We start from the raw sequence: 22,591 nt of genomic DNA, 5'->3' as shown, positions 1-22,591 counted from the left end.
CACTAGGGCCAGCAGATGAGCAGATGGTAGCTTAGTCAATTCTAATTTTCTAGCAAGGCAAGGCCTAATCTCATTGGAGACTTCTTTAGGTAATAAGGATTAGGGGGCTTTCGATCAGAGGACCCTCAGAGAGTAGCACTTTATTCTCAATGAGGTGATATGAGGTGTGCACAGCACGTCACGCTCTGCCTTGGCATTGTCAATTCAGGGATACAACCTTTACTTCAAGGTTAGGCCACCTTCCCACTCCTCCTACCTGTAGCAACAGCAGTCAGTTAGGATAGGCAGCAGTAGGCCTAAAATGAGGGATACGTTGTTTCATTCACCCGTACATTGGTTCCTCCTTTAAAAGATGCGTCATACTGCAGCACACCTTGCAGGCTGCTGCAGCATTCTATGTCACGTTATTTAATTGCCAGCCATTTTTTTACGTTAGTGCAAGATAGTGCTAGTTTGACCACCAGAGGGCATCTTTGAGAAGCATTTGATAATCTCCCATATTGGCATTACCAGAGAATTTAAAACCTTTTTTTGTAATAACATAGTACATGGGATTGATTTTAAGAAATTTGGCTTAATAAATAATGATTAATATTATGGCATTTCTATTCCGAGAAAAACGTACTTGTACCTTCTAAATGTTCTACTTTTGTGATTCCACATTTCCCTATAGCAGGTATTCCCAAATGGTAATCCTAGATTCAGATCCTACAGGCGAGAAAAAACAGGGGTACTCGCAGTGCTGTCGGAGGTACACCAAATAAAAATGTGATTCACATAAACATATATATATATAAAATAAAATAAAAATGTACTTTTTTTTCCCTTGACATTTTCAAACAGTCCATTTATATTTTCCAACAGAGCTATTCATTTGGGTGCCATTTTTTTTACGCCTGAGTAGCCTCGTTTCACTGCCAAAAATAAAATGTAACCATCTAGTGTTCAGCGAAATAACAACACAATGTCAAATACAGGTAGCCTAGTCAAATAATTAACATCCAATCACATTACTCACTCGTGGGAATTCCACTAACTCCGTATGTAGTCAAACGTAACTGCTGCTCATGTTGGTATCTGTACTGATGGCGCAAAAGCCATGACAGGGAGACATAGTGGAATGGTAACGCGCATGCAAGCAATTGCTCCCGACGCCACTTAGGTACACTACAGCATCCCCCGAGAGGCTCTTGCTGCCAAGGGAATGCCTGACAGCTTGAAATACATTTTGGATACTACAGTGAAAATGGTTAACTTTGTTAAAGTAAGGCTCCTGAACTCTTGTGTATTTTCAGCACTATTCAATGATGTGGGCAGCGACCATGTAAACCTTTTACAACATACAGAAGTGCTCTGCTTATCAAGGGGCAAAGTATTGGCACGTTTTTTTAAATTGAGAGACGAGCTTAAAGTTTTCTTTACTGACCATAATTTTCACTTGTCTGACCGCTTGCATGATGACAAGTTTCTCACACGACTGGCCTCTCTGGGTGATGTTTTTTCTCGCCTGAATGATCTGAATCTAGGATTTACAGGGACTATATTTAGTGTGCGGGACAAAATTGAGGGTATGATTAAGAAGTTGGAGCGCTTCTCTGTCTGCATTAACTTTAATTAATTTTCCATCATTGTATCAAGCTTATGGACAATGTCAAATGTGATATAGCGAAGCACCTGAGTGAGTTGGGTGCGCAATTACGCAGGTACTTTCCCGAAACGGATGACAAACAACTGGATTCGTTATCTCTTTCATGCCCTGCCTCCAGTCCACTTACCAACATCTGAACAAGAGAGCCTCATTGAAATTGCAACAAGCGGTTCTGTGAAAATGTAATTTAATCAGAAGCCACTGCCAGATTTTTGGATTGGACTGCGCTCAGAGTATCCTGCCTTGGCAAATCGCGCTGTTAAAACACTGATTTATTTTGCAACCACGTACCTATGTGAGAGTGGATTCTCGGCCCTCACTAGAATGAAAACTAGATACAGGCACAGACTGTGTGTGGAAAATGATTTAAGACTGAGACTCTCTCCAATTCAACCCAACATTGCAGAGTTATGTGCATTGTTTCAAGCACACAATTCTCATTAACTTGTGGTGAGTTATTCACAATTTTCTAGGAACAAATAAGGTTTTATATGTAAGATGGTTAAATAAAGAGCAAAATTATTGATTATTATTATTATATTATTATTTGTGCCCTGGTCCTATAAGAGCTCTTTGTCACTTCCCACGAGCCGGGTTGTGACAACAACTCACCCTCATTCTTATGTTAAATAAATGTATTGTATAGTGTGTGTGTGGCAGGCTTACAATGATGGCAAAAAACAACATTTGAGAGTGCACTGACCCTGGTGCTAGAGGGGGTACGCAGCTGGAGGTTGAATGTTTGAAGCGATACGGGACTATAAAAGTTTGAGAACCACTGCCGTATAGTAAATACATGTAATATTAATACACATTTTTTTGACATAGGTCTAACTTTCCACAGAGTTACAGTATAAAGGTATTTTTTTTAATGTAATCTTTATTTAACTAGGCAAGTCAGTGAAGAACAAATTTGTATTTATAATTACGGCCTACACGGGCCAAACCCAGAAACGCTGGGCCAATTCTGCGCCACCCTATGGGACTCCCAATCACAGCTGGTTGTGACACTGCCTGGATTTGAACCAGGATGTCTGTTGTGACACCTCTAGCACTGAGATGCAGTGCCTTAGACTGCTGCACCACTTGATGACATCTGACCTGTGGGTATTAGCCAGTCATGTTTATGTTCTGTATATCTGCACTCAGAATTTATGCAACAGCAGCCAAATCTGAATTGTACTGACTCTATTTATAGCAAGAGAGGGATTTACTCAGGAGGTGGATTCATTCCTGAGAGGGCCTGGTATGTAAATCCTTGATCAGTATAGTAAGGAACCCAAGGAAAATACTAATGGCAGTTCTACTTACAGTAACAAATGTTTCAAAAAAAACATATCTGAGTGACATGATGTAACAGCCAACATGCATCACATCCCAAGGCAGATACCATTTTAAAATGCTGATTGTGTGTGTGTGGGAGCAGCATGTGTTTCTGTGAGTTTACGTGTGCTTGCATGATGTTCCAGGAAATTATTTTGTCTGAGCCCCAACAGACAGACCTGGAAGAATTCACAACTGCCACTGCGGGCTCCCCGTGCATCCACAATGTGGCCTGTTCCCAAAACCAAACAGAGCTGAACATTTTGAAGAATCCTTAAAAGGAAGCTGGCATGAACAATGGAGTAAGGTCTCAGAGCAAACAGGTAAGCCTGGAGCCTGCATACCCCTCACTCCAACCCTCTCCTCCAGTGATAAGAGACTGGGGAATGTTTTTAAAGCAGGGGGTTTGGGTTGAGGCTTTATGCCTTGTTGATACTGAAAATACACCCAAGCTTCAAGCTTCATCTCCCTTCAATGTTAACACAAGTGTTCTGTTTCTTTAACTTTTTCAGCCAAATTCTATTAAATCAGCTGTTGATATGATAATTTGTGTTTTTTGTCCCGATTACACTTAAAATCAGTGCCACAACAGATATCTGTTTCAACATTCCCTGTGCATTGCCACACATAATGTACCACGCTCTATTTTTAACCCTTACCATCTATAACTAATTGGCGCCAAGTTAGATTCAAACCTATGCTGTTAATGGGAAAAAATGTGTGATATGTTTTGGCCCTTGTACCCTTGCTATATTTGGCCTGGTGTTCTCTATGCAGCTGCTCCTGCAGATCTGTCTGGCTGTACTCCGATGTAATGCTTCAATCCACGGCCACACTCCTCCAGTATGTCACACACCAAGTGTTAGGGTCAACTCCTGCTCTTCAGGTCAACAACATCCAGCATTCACAAAACTAAACACCTTGCTTTGCTCTGTGTTCTAAAGAAGTTATGGGAGGCGAGAAAGAAAAGCTTATTGAATGCATTGTCTTGAATTAAAATATGCTTATATGGCCAATGCCTGCTAAGATTCCAACCATTGCAGCTGCCAGGCAACCAATTATATGTAACTCAACTGCAATCTCACCAACAAGAGTCACGACTACGACTAGCCACTCCAATTAAAGACCAAGCAGCTGATCAAGCTCTTATCTAAGCTTTACTCTGTAACATACACCAAAGGAAAACTTTTCATATTTTGGGAGAATTCTTAGTACAGTATGTAATGGTACAAATTCCATTTGTCCTGAGAGGACAGTTAAATGTGGAGTAGAGTGAAAAATTGTTCCATACAAATTTGTTAACTTCCCAAAATATGCCTGCTAGTCAAAATTACATGATGACATCATGTTTTAGGTTTACACCTTATTCCCTTCCCCTTATCAGTGGAATTCCCAACTTTTGAATGAGCAGTGTCTGCCAAACAGGACTCATGCGGTCAATCCACCCGCACGCACGCACGCACGCACGCACGCACGCACGCACGCACGCACACACACACACACACACACACACACACACACACACACACACACACACACACACACACACACACACACACACACACACACACACACACACACACACACACACACACACTTCCAATAGACAGATCCTCCCAAAACACACATTTGCAAACAGACAGACAGACACCACACACACAACACACACACTCAGAAGTCCCCCACCACTTCCATTTTCAGCTAGCTGTGCCAGGCTTTTAATCTGCCCGGTGACATCCCTGTGTTTCCGCCATGGGGCAGAGGGAGAAATAAGCACACTCCTCTGTGCGGTAAATCACTCTACACACCCACTCATTCACTTGTTTACTACTATTCAATTAGCCTGCTCTCACAGTGGCTACAATACCCTAACATACTTTTATAATAATACAACAAAACAGTTTCTACACAGTAATTAGCCAATGACAATGACAGTACCAGTCAAAAGTTTGGACAGAGCTACTCTATCAAGGATTTTTCTTTATTTTTACAAAATAAAAAACTATGAAATAACACATAGTAGTAACCAAAAAAGTGTTACACATTATCTAAATATATTTTAGATTTTAGATTCTTCAAAGTAGCCACCCTTTGCCTTGATGACAGCTTTGCACACTTTTGGCATTCTCTCAACCAGCTTCACCTGGAATGCTTTTCCAGGAGTTCCCACATATGCTGAGCACTTTTTGGCTGCTTTTCCCTCACTCTGTCGTCCAATTCATCCCAAACCATCTCAATTAGGTTGAGGTCGGGTGATTGTGAAGGCCAGGTAATCTGATGCAGCACTCCATCACTCTCCTTCTTGGTCAAATATCCCTTTCACAGCCTGGAGATGTGTTGGGTCATTGTCTTGTTGAAAAACAAATAATTGCCCCACTAATTGCTGGCTAAGTGTGCCTTAAATTCTAAATAAATCATTGACAGTGTCATCAGCAAAACACCCCCACACCATCTACACCTCCTCCATGCTTCACGGTGGGAACTACACATGCAGAGATAATCCGTTCACCTACTCTGCGTCTCACAAAGACACAGCGGTTGGAACCAAAAATCTAAATTTGGACTCATCAGACCAAAGGTCTAATATCCATTGCTCGTGTGTCTTGGCCCAAGCAAGTTTCTTATTATTATTGGTGTCCTTTAGTAGTGGTTTCTTTTCAGCAATTCGACCATGAAGGCCTGATTCACGCAGTCTCCTCTGAACAGTTGACGTTGAGATGTGTCTGTTACTTACATTTATTTGGGCTGCAATTTCTGGCTGGTAACTGCAATGAACTTATCCTCTGCAGTAGAGGTAACTCTGGGTCTTCCTTTCCTGTGGCAATGCTCATGAAAGCCAGTTTCAGCATTGCGTTTTATGGTTTTTGCGACTGCACTTGAAAAAAAATGGTAAAAGTCCTATAAAAATAGCGCTATCTTCTGTATACCACCCCTACCTTGTCACAACACAACTGATTGGCTCAAACACAATAAGAAGGAAAGAAATTCCACAAATTAACTTTTAACAAGGCACACCTGTTAATTGCAATGCATTCCAGGTGACTACCTCATGAAGCTGGTTGAGAGAATGCCAAGAGTGTGCAAAGCTGTCATCAAGGCAATGGGTGGCTACTTTAACGCTTTTTTGGTTACAACATGATTCCATATGTGTTATTTCACAGTTTTGATGTCTTTACTATTATTCCACAATGTAGAAAATAGTAAAAAAAATCAAGGAAAACCCTGAAATGAGTAGGTGTGCCCAAACTTTTGACTCGTACTGTACATATTATTAAGGTGACTGCGGTCATTTGGCTGGCCAATAACTGTCATCCAAAATTCCATGACCGTCACATCCCTACATCCCATTGTTATGTTTTACATTTTACAATCTTGAAGTGTGCAGAGTAGACGTCTATTTTGGGTCAGTTGGGAGATACAGTTTACAATGATCACTTAATAACTCACTCAATCATTCAATAACATTGTAATAAAAAGCAGAAACGTGTCTCTGTATGTGCCCAGAGGTCACTGTGCGAGTACTGACACCAGGGCTGAGTGCCACATGGCTGTTAGTTTTGGAGAGACGTGGGTGGGCGGAGGGTCAGTCAGCGCCCCAGATAGCATTCAGGGGTGAGGAGTGATTTATCCGTCTGTGTTCTGGACGGGGTCTAAATCAGACGACCTTCTTCTGATTAGGGGTCAGTCTCAGCCAGAGCAGCCAGCCAGCCACCGAGCAAAGCAGACCAGATCAGACCAGATGGGCAGCCTGCCTCCAGCGCGACCGAGACACTGACCACCAAACAAATGGAATTTCCATACGCGGCCCCAAACACACATCAGTGAGCCAGGAGTCAACTCAATTGAGGTGGCCTTGACATTCCCTCAACCCAACAACAAAAGGATGTGGTGAATCTCAGTCCCCCACTGTTAAACTCCTGTCCCAGTGGACTATTAAACACCACTGTCTTCCTAACTCTCAAGGTTCACTTAAAGGTTACTGCCAACCCTGAGGCCCTGGGTCCATTGTAGGCATTTTATGAACATTGTTAGCAATAGCGGACTCTTTCGATATCTTAAAATGAAATAAATGCACACCCCTTCAGTTCCTGTCATTTATAATCTTAATTTCACAGTTACAACTATAATTCTGTATTTCATCAATTATCAGTGTTTCATAATTTTGCTTTGTTTGTTCATAAATGTCCGATTATGTTATCATCACAGTTTTTTGTAGATAATTATTATACCCTACCATATGACGAAGAAGTCATTTTCCAGTCATTCAAGACTGCTAATCAGTACAGATTAAAAGCGCTGAACAATACAACGATCTACACAACTATTCCCAGATTGTTCATAACTCTTACAGCCATAAACACTCTCTGTATCTGACATTCTCTTCTACAGTATACAGGGTGGCAGGTAGCCTAGCGATTAAGAGCATTGGGTCAGTAACCTAAAAGTCGCTGGATCGAATCGCTGAGCTGGCAAGGTGGAAAAATCTGCTGTTTTGCCCTTGAACAAAGCAGTTAACCCCCAACAACAACTGCTCCCTGGACGTGGATGTCTATTAAGGCAGTCTCCTGCACCTCTCTGATTCAGAGGGGTTGGGTTAAATGCGGAAGACACATTTAGGTTGAATGCATTCAGTTGTGCAACTGACTAGGTACCCATCCCCATTTTCCTCTTCAGATTGGCAAAGCCTGGAAATATACTAAACAATCTCATACAGAGTACATGCAGGACATTTAGTGCCCATTTTTGTGCGATTAGCAGCCCTCTTTCGATACACGGTAATGAAATTACACTGAGACTCCGATTTTTCACTTTAAAAAAATTCCAAAACAAAACCACTGGTTTAAAAGTTTAACAAACTTTATGCACAATAACTACTTTGAACAATTTACACAGTCAAAAAAAACTGGAAAAACTGTGCAGATGTCAAGTTTGGAGACAGAATTATGGTAAACTCTCCCTCAGTTTTATTCTGTTACCAAAATGTGTATCTGCACTGTTCTTCCTGTAAATGGGAAGAACTGTAGTCCTTGTGAAAAATCTGACTACATAGGAATTTTGTGATGCAACGGACTGAAATGTTATTATTACATATCATTGATTACTTGTATAAACCTAATTTAAGAAGACCACATGTGTAATTCAAGTAAAGCCACTCAGGCTTTATCCCTTCAAACTGTAGCCTACATATAGCCCACAACACTCAATCAAATTGTTCACATTCACACACAAACACACCCTACCCCCCTCTCCTCTATCCCTCAGCTATTTCTCTGCCCTCCTCTCCTCCCCTCTGTATCTCTCTATATAATTTGCAATTCTTGTTTAACACACAACCCTGTTCTAACAATAAAATGAGACAGCATAACCACACAACAGCACAGAATGACATCCCTCTGTAGGATTTACTTTCAAAAACAAAATCTATGCAAATAGAGCACACAAGCAAAAGTCTGAAACTAAACCGTGACCCTGTGTGGTAGAGTGACCAAACAGTGAGCTGTGATGGGGATTACTAGGGCACAGGATACCCCTCCCTCTACTGTATGCTCATTTAGGACCCACTGTTGTTCACATGATGGTACTCTTTCTTACCTACCAACAACTCCATCTGCAAATCCCAACATCACCTGCACACCTCAGGCCCTGACATCTGACACGGTTTAGTATGTGGCACACAGTAGGCATCCCATTAACTTTATATTGGCATACTGGAGTCTCTTAACACAGTCAGTGTCAAACTGCTTCTGTTCTGGTCCAACGTACAAGTCTGCAAAAAACACAGCAAATACAATATTTGGCCTAATTTGCCAAAACATAGGTTCACAAAATAAGAATTTGTTCTTAGCTGACTTGCCTAGTTAAATAAAGGTAAAATAAAAAACTAAAATAAACTGGCCCGAAGACAAATCGCTCATCATCAACAAAAACAACAATTTAGCCTATTTTCCTGGGCTACTATAGTACTAAACACAACTGTAATCTTAGTTATTTCTCCAAGATATGTATTGGGAGTGAGGACATGTGTGCTCATTGTTTTTCTATTATTAGTAACACGGTAAAACAATTAGCCAGTTAACCCACCCTATCCGTGTCTATGTCGAGAAAACAACAAAAGTATTGCTCAATGTCACAGTATGTGGATCAGGAAAACGTCAGATTAGTTTAGGCAGACTGGTGCATTTTGAGTAAAAAATAAGAAGAGTAGTGTCCTGTGTAACCTTACCATTTCAAATTATAAGTGGTTTTTTGGCATAGGCTACCACTTCAACATGAACCATGGTGCTAGAAAGGAATAGTTTGGTGACACTCTGTAATCATTTGCCAAATTGCGGGAAAACGATGTAATAGTTAGCAGCAGCAGCACGCGAGGTGCCTGTGGAAATGTTCAGTTGAACGCGTGCTACGCTGACAAACTGCGCGAGGCTGCCCTCTGGCGGGAAATCTTATTTCTCTTCTCCGCTCAGCTCTTAACTTTTTTTAAAGGTCCACTATTAATTAATTGAGTACTGTGGGTAAACATATTGGCACATTTTGATTTAATGAATTAAGATAAATCTGTTATATTTACATTTTAATCCTTCAACTTTGAATACTACGTAATAATAAGCTATTATTAGTTAGACAGTCTATCAACAGTAACTACCAAGCATTAAAGTATAGGCCACCTACCTACGCCATAGATGACAATATGTGAAAAGAATCATAGCAGCTAGGGACTATCTGTTGTTGCAGATGCACCCGTGTGGGTAAATCCTGTTACTGGCGTTCTCAGCACTTGGTGTGAGGCTATATCCCTGTTGTTTATGCTACGCCGGTGTTTTTAAAACTGCACCTGAACTGACACATATGCACACACGCACACACACACACGCACAACAAAGGGGCCTGACCCGGGCCATGACACTCTGCCCTCTCTCACTTTATTTAGATTTTATTTTCATGTATAATTTTTTTTTAGGAAATCCTCCTGGTGATCCCAAAATGGGAAGAGCGGTGTGAATTTTATGGAGCAAGGTTTCCTCCCGGATGGAGGATGTTCCTAGCCAATCTTTCATGGATAGAGCAAACAGGAGTCATTGGGACGAGGAAGTGTGGACAGGTGCTCTCGGAAAGATTCAAAAATCCACAGAAATAAAACACAATGGTCCACATTTATCATATTATCACTGCCAGTGATAATAGTATATTTTTTCAATAGGAATTTTGTTTAATGGATTTAAAAAAACAAAATTCTGGTTATATTAGTAGGCATATTATCAAAGGAAATTTTTATTCTAAAATATTATGTCATATCGATTAATATATCGTGTATATAAGTTATTCACAAACAAAATCGTTTTGTGAATAGAAATTAGCTTCATTATACCTTGTTTCCAATTATTATAAACTTATACTAATTTAGTTATTTATTTGGCAATAAAATGTCAGCATTCAGTCATGTGTAACTTTTCTTTTATGGGTGGTTCTATTCAAAACACATTTCTTATTTTTTATTCCTTGTTATGCTGAACCCATCATATTACTGGTAAAAGTCACTGTTTGTCAATGAGTAAACTACAATGTCCGGTGACAGACCTGCAGAGGTTGAGACTATTGAAACTCACTGAGACTATTTCCTGAGGTTTCCTTAATTAAGTAGTCTTGACATACAGGGGAAACTGGGCACAAACACCACCACCACTACTACCAGTATTCACACCCCTTGACTTTTTACATATGTTGTTGTGTTACAAAGTTCAAATTGATTTAATTGTTATTTTTTGTCAACCAACTACAGAAAATACTCTGTAATGTCAAAATGGAAGAGCAATTCTAACATTTGTAAAAAAAAAACATATATATAAAAAAATAAAAGACTAGTATATATTGATACGGTAAGTATTGAACCCCCTGAGTCAATACATGTTAGAATCACCTTTGGCAGTGATTACAGCTGTGAGTCTAAGAGCTTTGAACCCCTGGATTGTACAATATTAGCAAATTATTATTTTTTAAATTCTTCAAGTTCTGTCAAGTTGGTTTTTGATCATTGCTAGACAGCCATTTCCAAGTCTTGACATAGATTTTCAAGACATTTTAAGTCACAACTCTAACTAGGCTACTCAGGAACATTTAATGCTGTCTTGGTAAGCAATTCCAGTGTATATTTGGCCTTGTGTTGTATGTTACTGTCCTGCTGAAAGGTGAATTTGTCTCCAAGTGTCTGTTGGAAAGCAGACTGAACCAAGTTTTCCTCTAAGATTTTGCCTGTGCTTAGCGCAGTTCTATTCCGTTTCTTTTTATCATAAAAAGTTTCCTAGTCCTTGCCGATGACAAGCATACACATAGCAGGATGCAGCCACCATCATGCTTGAAAATTTGAAGAGTGGTACTCAGTGATGTGTTGTGTTGGATTTGCCCCAAACATAACGGTTTGTATTCAGGACATAAAGTTAATTCCTTTGCCACACTTTCGGCAGTTTTACTTTATTGCCTTATTTCGAACAGGATGCATGTTTTGGAATATTTTCATTCTTTACTTGCTTCCTTCATTTCACTCTGTCAATTAGGTTAGTATTGTGGAGTAACTACCATGTTGTTGATCCATCCTCAGTTTTCTCTGATCACAGCCATTAAACGTTGTAACTGTTTTAAAGTCACCATTGGCCTCATGGTGAAATCCCTGAGCGGTTTCCTTCCTCTCCGGCAACTGAGTTAGGAAGGACACCTGTATCTTTGTAGTGACTGGGTGTATTGATACACCATTCAAAGTGTAATTAATAACTTCACCATGCTCAAAGGGATATTCAATGTCTACTACCAATAAGTGCCCTTCTTTGTGCAGCATTGGAAACCCTCCCTGGTCTTTCTGGTTGAATCTGTGTTTGAAATTCACTGTTCAACTGAGGGACCGTACAGATGTCTGTGTGGGGTACAGAGATAAGGTAGTCATTGAAAAATCCATGCTTATTATGTGACTTGTTAAGCACATTTTTACTCCAGAACTTATTTAGGCTTGCCATAACAAAGGTGTTGAATACTTATTGACTTAAGACATTTCACATTTTTGTTTTTGATTCATTCGTTAAAAAAAATAATCAAAATACAGAATTCCACTTTAAAATTATGGGGTATTGTGTGTAGGCCAGTGACCCCCCCCCCCCAAAAAAATCAAAATTCCATCCATTTTAAATTCAGGCTGTACACAACTAAATGTGGATACTGTGAATACTTTCTGAAGGCACTGTATGTGTGAGTTCTACCATGGCCTCGCTTCCCAATACCCCCACCTATCCGCCCTCCATAGGAAAACACAGCGGAGAGGAAACTGACTGCTGATGTAGTCATCTTCTAATCACTACCCGCCTGGACACAAGCTAAAAATGCCTGGAGATGCCATGAGAGACTTGGAACAAGAGTACAGAGAGCTGATCAGAACAGCCCTGGAGTTTATTTACCTCTGACTCAATCCCTTTTTCCGACGACCAAGGCTAGAGCTATGAACTTTTAATGTAAATACATTCGCAGTGTCTCTTCTGCTGTCAAGATTGTTTTTATTTGAGTACTAGTATTTATTAGTTTGTTCATGTTTACATTGCCCCTTTTCCTTCAGGTAGAAGGAAAAGGTGTACTAATTTAGCATACATCTATAAAAGCTGTGTAGTAATATTGCATTGTCTTGTAAGGCTGATGTCTCAGGAAATGGTGTGTAGACCCACTTAGAGAATCACTGATATCGTCACTGAGGTTATGACAAAATTAAGGAATCAAGATAATTTTTCTACACCACCCCACACCCACTCCTGCGATAGCTATTTATAATCGTATTAGACAAGACAAGGGCCCGAATCAGAGGAAAAATAAACTATTGTGTCACTGCATGGAGCAGATATTGACTTGATGTGGACTATATTTAGTGGCAACACAAATGGACACTGGTCGTTCTGACAGGCAGGGGCTATGAAACTGATCAGGCCCAGAGAAGGAGTGCATTTGCCTGGGATTATACAATAGAACAACCATCCACACCAAACCCTGGTTTAGACAGGGAGCAGACACACCCTCCTCTGTTTCTGCAGCTGTCTCACATACTGTATGCAATCCGCTATCAATAACTTCATTGACAGCCAGCCCACTGGGCACACAATGTCCTTTCAATGTGGAAATGTGGGTAATGATTGGTTGAGACGTTGATCAATGAGATTTCATCCTTTATTTACCTACTCAAAAAGACAGCCAGATGTTTGTTGAATTCCCAATGTGTCATCACTATGCTTTCAACCATCTAAAAGCACAACAACGTTCAAATGGTAAGACAATGTCAAATATGTTGTATTTGTACAATGAGTTAATGTGTTATCAACGTTTAATCTAATAGCACAACCAAATTACCTGGATTGCAGTTGAGATTACATGAAAAGTACATAGTGAAAGTGATCAACGCTGTTTGAGATTCTGTGAAAATTATTAGAGCATTTGTGAAGATCTCCACAGACCTGCGACCTTTGCATGCTATCTTGAACATGCACACTTTCTATGATTACATAAGAAGACATTTGTAGTTACAGTAACCTAAAAAATGTGGCCATGGATGTTTTACTCATTTTAAGGTTGAATAAATGCTGTTACATTAGTTTGTAAGATAGCCTTAACTTTAGGCTATTTACTATATTACAAAAGTCCTATTGAATTGTGTGTAGTTGACGCAACCAAATATCAACATTTAAAGGAGATGTAACTAATGCTTAAGTTAAATTTTAGCCACTTGCTCAATCCTTTTCTTCCACTTGTATTTTGGGATTAGTTGGATATGTGAATTCAACATAATTCCTTAACTTGTCGACAAGTTAGTAGGCTATATACTGTATTGTAAAAGTTATATTGAATTGTGTTAGGTTGTCAACTCAACCAAATATCAACATTTGAAGGAGATGTATTTTTTGTGCCACTGACAATGGCACAAAAGAACATTGATATGTTGGATTCACATGTCCATCTCAACCAAACATTTAAGTTAAAGAATAGAACTACATCAAATCAAACTTTAAAGGCACTTTACATTTTGAGTTGATTTAGTCCTATTCTTTCACTTAGATTTTTGGTTTGAGATGTGGATGTGAAACCGAATTTATAAATATTATGTGGACACCTATACATTTGGCAGCCAAGTACGAGTTTTCAGTCTAGCCTTTTATCATCTGTTGAAATATTTTAACGCCTAGATTAAAAGCCTCCAGGCCATGTCATAAGACTCAATTGAATAAAATAAACAAATAATTACAGGGGGCAGTTTGGAAAAACGAATGCTGTGCGAAAAGTCCTCTGGAATAAAGCACATGCTGGGGTAATAATTACATAACCAATGTTCTAAGGTGATACTAGCCACGTCTGAATATGGCTAGTAACCCTTGACAAATACTCTGCTGGAGGCAGATTTTTCAAGACAAATACTATTCATAAGACATAGAATGGGTCTTCTCTTTCTATTACAACACAGAGACTGTGTCATTCATAAGGGACATTAATTAAGACTAATTTTCAATAGTGTTCAGTTGTGACATATATTGAGGTGTATCTATTTCTTTGTGTTCAGTACTGGCTAAAGCTGTTTGTGACTTTACGGTAGTGAATGACACTTTTTTTAACATGACTCCCCAAATTTACCCCAAAGCTGTATTTGTCACTGTATTTGTGTTTGAATAAAGCTGTATTTGTGAAAGGCAGCTAGCTACCTGAGGTGAGATTAGTGCAATGCTGTGATTAAGTGCTTGTGTGTTAATGTAGCGAGCCGCCCAGGCAAGCCTAGCGGTAATCTCCTTGTCTGTTCCCCTCCCACCCCGTCCCGGTCTGGCTGGCCACTCGCTGTCAGACAGACAGGCCTCAGGACTCTCATCACTTCGCACAGTACGCAGGAACACACATTAAGGACCTGTTTCCTGGGCTGTAGACTGTAGACTCTCTCTGTCTTGTTCTTTCTTTCTTTCTTTCTTTCTTTCTTTCTTTCTCTCTCTCTCTCTCTCTCTCTCTCTCTCTCTCTCTCTCTCTCTCTCTCTCTCTCTCTCTTGCACTCTCTCTCTCTCTCTCTCTCGCTCTCTCTCTCTCTAATCTTTTGTTATCCATCTTATTGCCCTGTATTTTATAATGTATTTTAAAAATGACAATTTGCCACACCAAAACATTGCCTGTCATCTCCTATACATTTGTCTGTGATAATATCAGCTGTACATCAGTCTCTGAGCTTTGAGTCGGCTCAACATATTTCTATTCACTGTGGAGATTCCAACAGTTCTTGAGCAGACATATTTCGAGTCACCTGCCCCTCTGTCTCTCTCTGGCCTGAATATTAAAACAGACAATTTACTCAGCGGTTTGGCGCATCATTTGTATCAAATTAGTGGGGGGAGATAACATTAGCTCTCACAGGGGGTAACTGCCTCCCCACCCACCCACCCCACCCCACCCCAGTCTGTACAGGTGACCCCCACCCACCAATTCCGCTGATCCTGAGTGCTGCTGTGGTGATAGTGGTCTGAGCCTGTCCTTATGCCAGCCATTAGCTATCACAACAGAGAGGCTAAAGTTAAACCCAGCTGCAGACTGAATTTGCACAGATTCACACCAATTCCCCAGCCTAGCCCTAGGGAAAGTGTGTCACCTGTTATAGAGGGGGTCAGCCTGGTCTCATAGACTAGACGCAACATAGTAAATGTAAATCTGGGACACTCAAATTAGAATGAAAAATGCAATTTTGTAACAAAATTCAAAATGTGATTGTTACACAGCAGGACAGTTAACTCGCGCTGCCCTCAAACCAAGGCACGCTGCCTCCTAATTATCTATAGGCTATGTTTCAACTTGTCAATTTCAATTTCAATTTCTAACAACATTTTGAATTGAGCTGTTTTCCACCTTCTCATTAATTCACATAAGAAGTAGCCCATTTCACTGTTGCAGACTATTTATGTTTGAGACTTTACTGAGTCGGACAAACTTCTCTCTTCAACGAGAGCCCAAGCACTTCCCCAGTGCTTCCCCAGATCAAGTATGGAGACATTGCGCATCTCTAGACAGAACAGGCCTTGCACAAACGTATTCCCCCTGGCACATTTTCTGGCTGATGATGCACATTGCCTTCATTGTTGTTTTCCTTACAAATAATAACTTTGGTCATGTGTGCGTTCCTATCAAAGTAAGTGCATTATTTTCTGTAAATATCGTGTTGTCGTTTCTACTGTAGCATACCATATGTATGTATGAAGCATAATGTATTTACTGTTTTATTCACATGTTTTCAAGTACTTGTGACAAATCATTCAAACAGATTCTTGCAAAGATTGTAATGGACACATATGATGTTTAAAATACTTTTTTTTACTTCTAAGCTATTTTCTAGCTCTGTGTGGTGCCATGTTTGTTGTCTTTATACAATGCAGTCTGGTTGTCACGTAAGCGTCTGTCAGACCAAAGATGTTATGACAAGGGATAGTTCACTCGACTGACTTATGGTGCTTTCAAGACGACTATGGGTTGCCAGCTTAGACCCAGGGTTTTATTTTTGTTTTGCATATAAACTTCTCCTGTGTTTGCCCCCCATTTAATATTTCTGTCACACCCTGATCTGTTTCAGCTGTCTTGCGCTCGTCTTCACCCCCTCCATGTGTCTCCCATCTCCCCTCATTATTCCCTGTGTATTTATACCTGTGTTCTCTGTTTGTCTGTTGCCAGTTAATTTTGTTTGTCAAGCCTCCCAGCATTTTTCCCCTTGCTCCTGTCTTTTCTATAGTTCCCGTTTTCTAGTTTTCCCGGTTTTGACCATTTTGCCTGCCCTGACCCTGAGCCTGCCTGCCATCCTGCACCTTGCCCCACCACGCTGGATTATTGACCTCTGCCTGCCCTGATCCTGAGACTGCCTGCCGTACTGTACCTTTTGGACTCTGATCTGGATTACTGACCTCTTCCTGCCCTTGACCTGTTACTTCAACACTGTCTGCATCTGGGTCTTCACCTATAACGTGATAATGATACCTTCCCAGATTTCTACCCCCTATACGTTCTGTTGCTACTCTTCCAGTCACATATTTGTGATGGTTTGCTGCAGGGACCAGTCAACAATGATGAGACATACAGTATGTGTTCATACTCATCAAATGGTTAAGGCAAAAACTAAAGTAGGGTGATTGGTCAGGGTGGAAGGGTGGGCATATAATGTGAACGTCTAGCAACCCAAAAGGTCTTTTGTACGAATCATCACAGACAACTTCAGCATTTTAGCTAATTAGCAACTTTGCAACTACTTACTACTTTTTAGCTACTTTGCAACTTTTAACCTAACTCCTAATCCCAAACTTAACCCTAACCTTAACCTTTACCCCTAACCCCTAGCCTAGCTAACAGTAGCTACCTAGCTATAGTTAGCCAACGTTAGCAACAATAAATTGGAATTTGTAACATATCATACATTTTGCGAATTTGTTACATTTTGTCCAAATTGCAATTTGTAACATTTCATACAAATTTTAATTCGTAACATATACGAAATGGATGTTGGACAAATTAATACATACCATATGAAACAACATATTACACTAATTGGGGTGTCCCAGATTTGTACTTACTAAGTCACGTCTACTCCGGAGTCCGGGTTGGGGGTGGGGTTGCAAATGTTTCATCTGTAGGGCATGTTCCTTTTGGGGTGGAAGCCTATCTGCGTTTTTGTGTGTTTGGGGTGGTTATGTTACAATAGTACAATAAACAGAAAATAATCCCAGTCATATGCAATGCTTGATTAATGACCATCTTGCATGTTTTATGTGAGAGAAAAAACACAATACGTTGAGATTAATTAAATTGGACTGGACAGAGCAATTTACCCAAACTAGGATATGATTAATCTGTAGAATTATAATGCACCTTTTATTTTTCTTGAATATTTACAAACTCTAAAGTGACATCATCATTATGTCTGTGGGAAGGACAGGGAATATTTACCTTGAGATCCAACCTCTGCTTGTGTGACATAGGAGAAATGTCAAAACACTGGACATGAACAAAGTGGAGGAATATACGCCTTTGGAACATGCTTCCTCTGAAGTACTAAAAATGGATTCTGGGGTCAGGGTGCTTGACACCTCGAAGAAGAACCTCTTCCTTTCAAAAGAACATCTTTATTTATAAAATGGTACACACAACTATAAATATACAGGAATTGTTGTCTTGATGTGCTCAACACCTTCCTCATCCATTCCACATCAAATATCCATATACTTTATCTGTTTTCTGAATTAATCCATGCTATGAAAAACATACAGTATACCTCTTATTTGGCTATAAGAAAATATATATAACATATAAATATGTTTAGTCCTATTATACGACTCTCCATTATTTAGCATAGGTGTAGTAAATACACAAATATTGAATTGTCTCTGCCATTAGACAGGGGAGACTAAATCATTTAGAGACAGGATATCCGGGACATAAACTGTTCTTCCATGCTGCGAAAACAAGGCGTCATTTGTAAGTCAAACCCTGAGATCACCGCTATTCTAACCGGGGCAGGAAGCCGGACCAGAGCCTTCCACTGTGGACTAACTCTGTTGCCCGGTGAGCCGTTCCACAATGCTACCATCAGCTTATTCACCATGTATGTGTTTTCTTGAGAATATACAAAGAATTCAAATATAATATGTATTATCTATCAAATGTGAGCAGATGGCTGTGAACTGTAGGCCTGTGGAGGATTTGTTAAATGTAAAAATGATCAGATACATGTTTCTAATATTGTTGTGAAATTAATCTAGGCTACCACTAATGTCTATACAGTACAGGAATAAGTGATCTATCTTATGGATAAAAAACGGTTTCAACAAATTTGATTATTAATAACATAAAACAGAAGTATAGGCTAAATGGTCTGTAACCTCTTCAACTGATGTTAACATTGATTCAAATAAACAATGAAAACATTGTATTAATAACTATATGGTTACTTATTACCAAGGTGCATTGATATAATAATTGGTGTGATGCTGTATTTCATCAATGAAAAGGTAGGGTAAAGTAATTCAAAAACATAAAACGGTAAAGGAACATATATTTTGGTTCAAAACTTTATTTTTCAAAAGTGCAAAAGTATAAAACAGCTATACATAAAACGTTCAAATAGTAACTGTACATGATTTATTATCAGAAAATGTATTTATATTCCTCTTCAGAACAAAGAGAAAATCCAAACCAATGTGTGAACAATCATCATTACAATTCAGATGTCATACTATGGCTTCTTAGCTCATACAGTGATACACATTGAACGCCCTTCACACAAAAAGAAAAAAACATACTGAATTTGAACCCTCAAATTAAAGAGATCCCACTGTTCCCACTGGCCTTCAATTGTAACAGAATGAAAGAGAAAGACATAAAGAGAAAGGGAGACAGGGAGGGCGAGAGAGAGAGAGAAAGAGAGAAAGAGAGAAAGAGAGAAGACAGAAATAGTGACAGGAGACAGAAAGAGACATTTGAGGTCAGGTTATGTGCTGTAATGGCTTCAGTAGTAGATAGAGACAGGGAGGACCAGGAGGTTAGGAGGTGTAGTTACAGTAGAACACTGTGCTGGCATCAGAGAGCACAGAGGATATCAGGCTCTCAGGTCCCTGCATGTTGGCCTCATGTGCCCCATAAGACAGGCCTGTCATGTCCCCAGGTCTGGAGGAGTTCAGGTACTGTTCAAACTCACTCCGGTCCACCTCACCTATCAGCTCTGATGGATGCATCTGCTCCACCTGGTCCGCTGGGTGGGAGTCTGGGGGAGGGGAGCGCTGTCCTGTCCCATGTCCTGGGTGTCGCTTGGGGTGACTGGGGCTACAATGCTGGCTGTAGTACATAGCCAATTGGTTGAAGGAGGGGGAGATGGGGCCAGCCTGGTGGCCTTGCTGCTGCTCAGTGGGGGAGGAGAGGTGTCTGTGGAGCATGTGGTTGGCGTGCTGGTTGGACTGAGGGTCCTGAGGCGTGTACTCTGCCCCCTGGGAGTGGTAGGCGTACGCAGGCATCATGTGGCACTCCTCCTGAGAGTGGCCGGTGAAGAACATGGAGTCTGATTCCACGGCATCCAGTGGGGAGGTGTCGGGGGTGGGCAGGCTGTAGGGTTCGTAGGAAGCCCCCCCGAGGGCCTGGGCGTCGCGGTAGTGGCCGAGGGACTGAGTCGACACCTGGTAGCCATGCTCGTGGTGGTAACCCAGCCCCAGGCCCTCCATACACACTCGGGAGGTGCTCTGGTGGTCGGACACACTATGAACCAGGAACCCTGAGTCCAGACGCTTAATCCTCTTCACCTGCTTCCTCCGCCGGGGTCGGTATTTGTAGTTAGGGTGGTCCTGCATGTGCTGGACCCGGAGCCTTTCAGCCTCCTCTACAAAGGGGCGCTTCTCGGACACAGGAAGGGCTTTCCACGACTTCCCTACAGATCAAGAACAGAGCTCATATGAGTTATATGGCGGCATCGGGCATGCAGACTGGTGGTGCTCCAAAATAGCTAATTGGCAATTTAGCAACAACAGGAGAACACTGATTTCATAACATGATAACATCACTATTATTATTGATCAAAAGCAGTAATTGTTGTAATTAGTTCATTTGGAAATTATATTAGTTACTTACTCTATATTTGAATGGCCAAAGTAAGGGCAGATAGCTTTTTCATGAAAATGTGTCACTACACAAATGCTACAAACCAAAATCATTGAACTAGGCTACAATAATATTTATCATATTTATTGTAAAATAAATTCACTATGCTTTCTCGTGAAAACAACACACTGTTTAAAATAACAATTCACTAAGGATTTCGTCATGTATATATTTTTTAAAATAAATATGAAAGAAATACACATTGGTCTTTATAAATATCATGGAAGTAACAGGCTCGCATACTTTATAATTGTATTGTCTTACCCAACATTTTGCTCAACTCCGCATTGTGCAGGTCAGGATTTTGTTGTGCCAGGCGCTTGCGCTCATCCTTTGCCCACACCATGAACGCATTCATGGGTCGCCGGATCCGCGGCTCAGTCTTTCCACGGTTCTGGTTCCCGGAGCTGGTAGCGCAGGACTCGCTCTTCACTTTGGTGTCCCCGAGAGGGCTCAGGGGGTCTGCCCACTGACAGTGTCCCATTCCAGGCATCATGACTGACATCGCGCACCTAGCCTGGGTCTGATCGTCACTGGCGTAACCCGCATCCGGACTACTCATCTCTGTTCTATCGACACCAACCGCAGCAACTCGAGCAAAAAAACCAACAAAACAGAAGTGCCCCCTAGCTGTACAGATATAACAATGATCGTTAACGCAAGAGTAACGATTCCAAACTGAATGGGAAATATCCGTCACTGTTAGATAATAGCCAGGAGCTGACTATTTTACCCTGAGGTGGGGATGCTATAAGAGCACAAGCAACCAATCAACATAAGGTGGGAGTGCCCACCCCTGAGGCGCAAAAAGTTTGAAGTAACCGCCTTCCAGCCTTATTTGGAGCGCAATGCCACCCATGGAGACAAGCGCTGTCATCTATGCATAATACAAACAACACATTAGGTGCCCAAAAACAGTTCAAGATTAAACAGACGAATATTGCTATTGTGCATTTTGGAGTTATGATTAAATTAGAACATCTTGCGTTTGTGAAATAAACACCACAAAATAATTTGGGATACATCATTCTAAAAGGATATGGGAAAATAATTTGTCCTACAGCCTATCAAATTTAGCAATTTTCAAATAATTAATATCCGAAAAAGTCAACGTTAATGCACACACAACGTTTGAATTCAACTAAAATGCTGCTTTGGTGAGAGACACTTTCTCCATTGCTCATGCACCATCACTTTCAAATCTTATTTTCCAGTTTTAGACATTTTTATATCACTTTCGACCTCTAAATTTGAACTCTGCCTTATATTTTATTCTCCCTGTTATTCAGATGTAAGCCTAATACACATGGACTATCTCATCTGTGTAGGCCTATTGGGATGATGGATTAAGTAACTGGAATTTCTAAAGCGCAGATTTACGCATAATTTTGACGGGCTGCCAGCGTTCACAGAAATTGACTGAGGCTGGATGTAAATTATGTTAATAACAAAAAGCGTTCATAAAAATTCTTAGATGGGGTGCTGGTGAATACACATTTGCAAACAGTCGAGATTAAATAAACACCCATCTATCGGCCTTTGTTGTCTGAAGAGAAGGGCCGGACCCGGGCCACAGCTAGGGGACACAAGGGCCGTCTATAGTGGTGAAAATTGGTTCTCACTCTTCAAGACCAAGCAAATGAAATAAAATGAAATGTTATTTGTCACATGCGCTGCATACAACAAGTACTCACCTTACAGTGAAATGCTTACATCCAAGCCCTAAACCAACACTGCAGTTTCAAGAAAAGACCCCAAAAAAAGTATGAGATAAGAATAACAAATAATTAATGCAAATAGTCTGGGTAGCCATTTGATTAGCTGTTCAGGAGTCTTATGGCTCGGGGGTAGAAGCTTCTCCGGTAGAAGCTTCTTTATGGCCTTCCTCTGACACTGTCTGGTAATAGAGGTCCTGGATGGCAGGAAGCTTGACCCCGGTGATCAAATCAAATCAAA

General features: G+C 40.6%; 1 protein-coding gene across 1 annotated transcript; it reads right to left on the bottom strand.

Annotated features, from left to right (window-relative positions):
- Positions 1-19,045: 19,045 nt before the first annotated feature.
- On the bottom strand, positions 19,046-21,355 carry LOC139420727 (transcription factor Sox-17-alpha-A-like). The gene is made up of 2 exons (XM_071170958.1): positions 20,900-21,355; positions 19,046-20,405 (listed from the first exon to the last, which is right to left on the bottom strand). Exons 1-2 carry the CDS (start codon positions 21,195-21,197, stop codon positions 19,531-19,533), a joined length of 1,173 nt encoding a protein of 390 aa, XP_071027059.1. The 5' UTR covers positions 21,198-21,355; the 3' UTR covers positions 19,046-19,530.
- Between the last annotated feature and the right edge of the window lie 1,236 nt (positions 21,356-22,591).

Source organism: Oncorhynchus clarkii, chromosome 11, assembly GCF_045791955.1.
Source record: "Oncorhynchus clarkii lewisi isolate Uvic-CL-2024 chromosome 11, UVic_Ocla_1.0, whole genome shotgun sequence".
Taxonomy (NCBI): Eukaryota; Metazoa; Chordata; class Actinopteri; order Salmoniformes; family Salmonidae; genus Oncorhynchus; species Oncorhynchus clarkii.
The sequence above is the reverse complement of the archived record's forward strand: the minus strand, read 5'-3'. Positions and strand labels throughout refer to the sequence as shown.

What these genes read in the sequence shown, in the direction of transcription:
- LOC139420727 (XM_071170958.1), bottom strand. Translation starts at nt 21,197, where the DNA reads ATGAGTAGTCCGGATGCGGGTTACGCCAGTGACGATCAGACCCAGGCT. An exon ending in GGAGTTGAGCAAAATGTTGG is followed by an intron (nt 20,406 to 20,899) that starts GTAAGACAATAC and finishes CTTGATCTGTAG; the next exon opens with GGAAGTCGTGGAAAGCCCTT.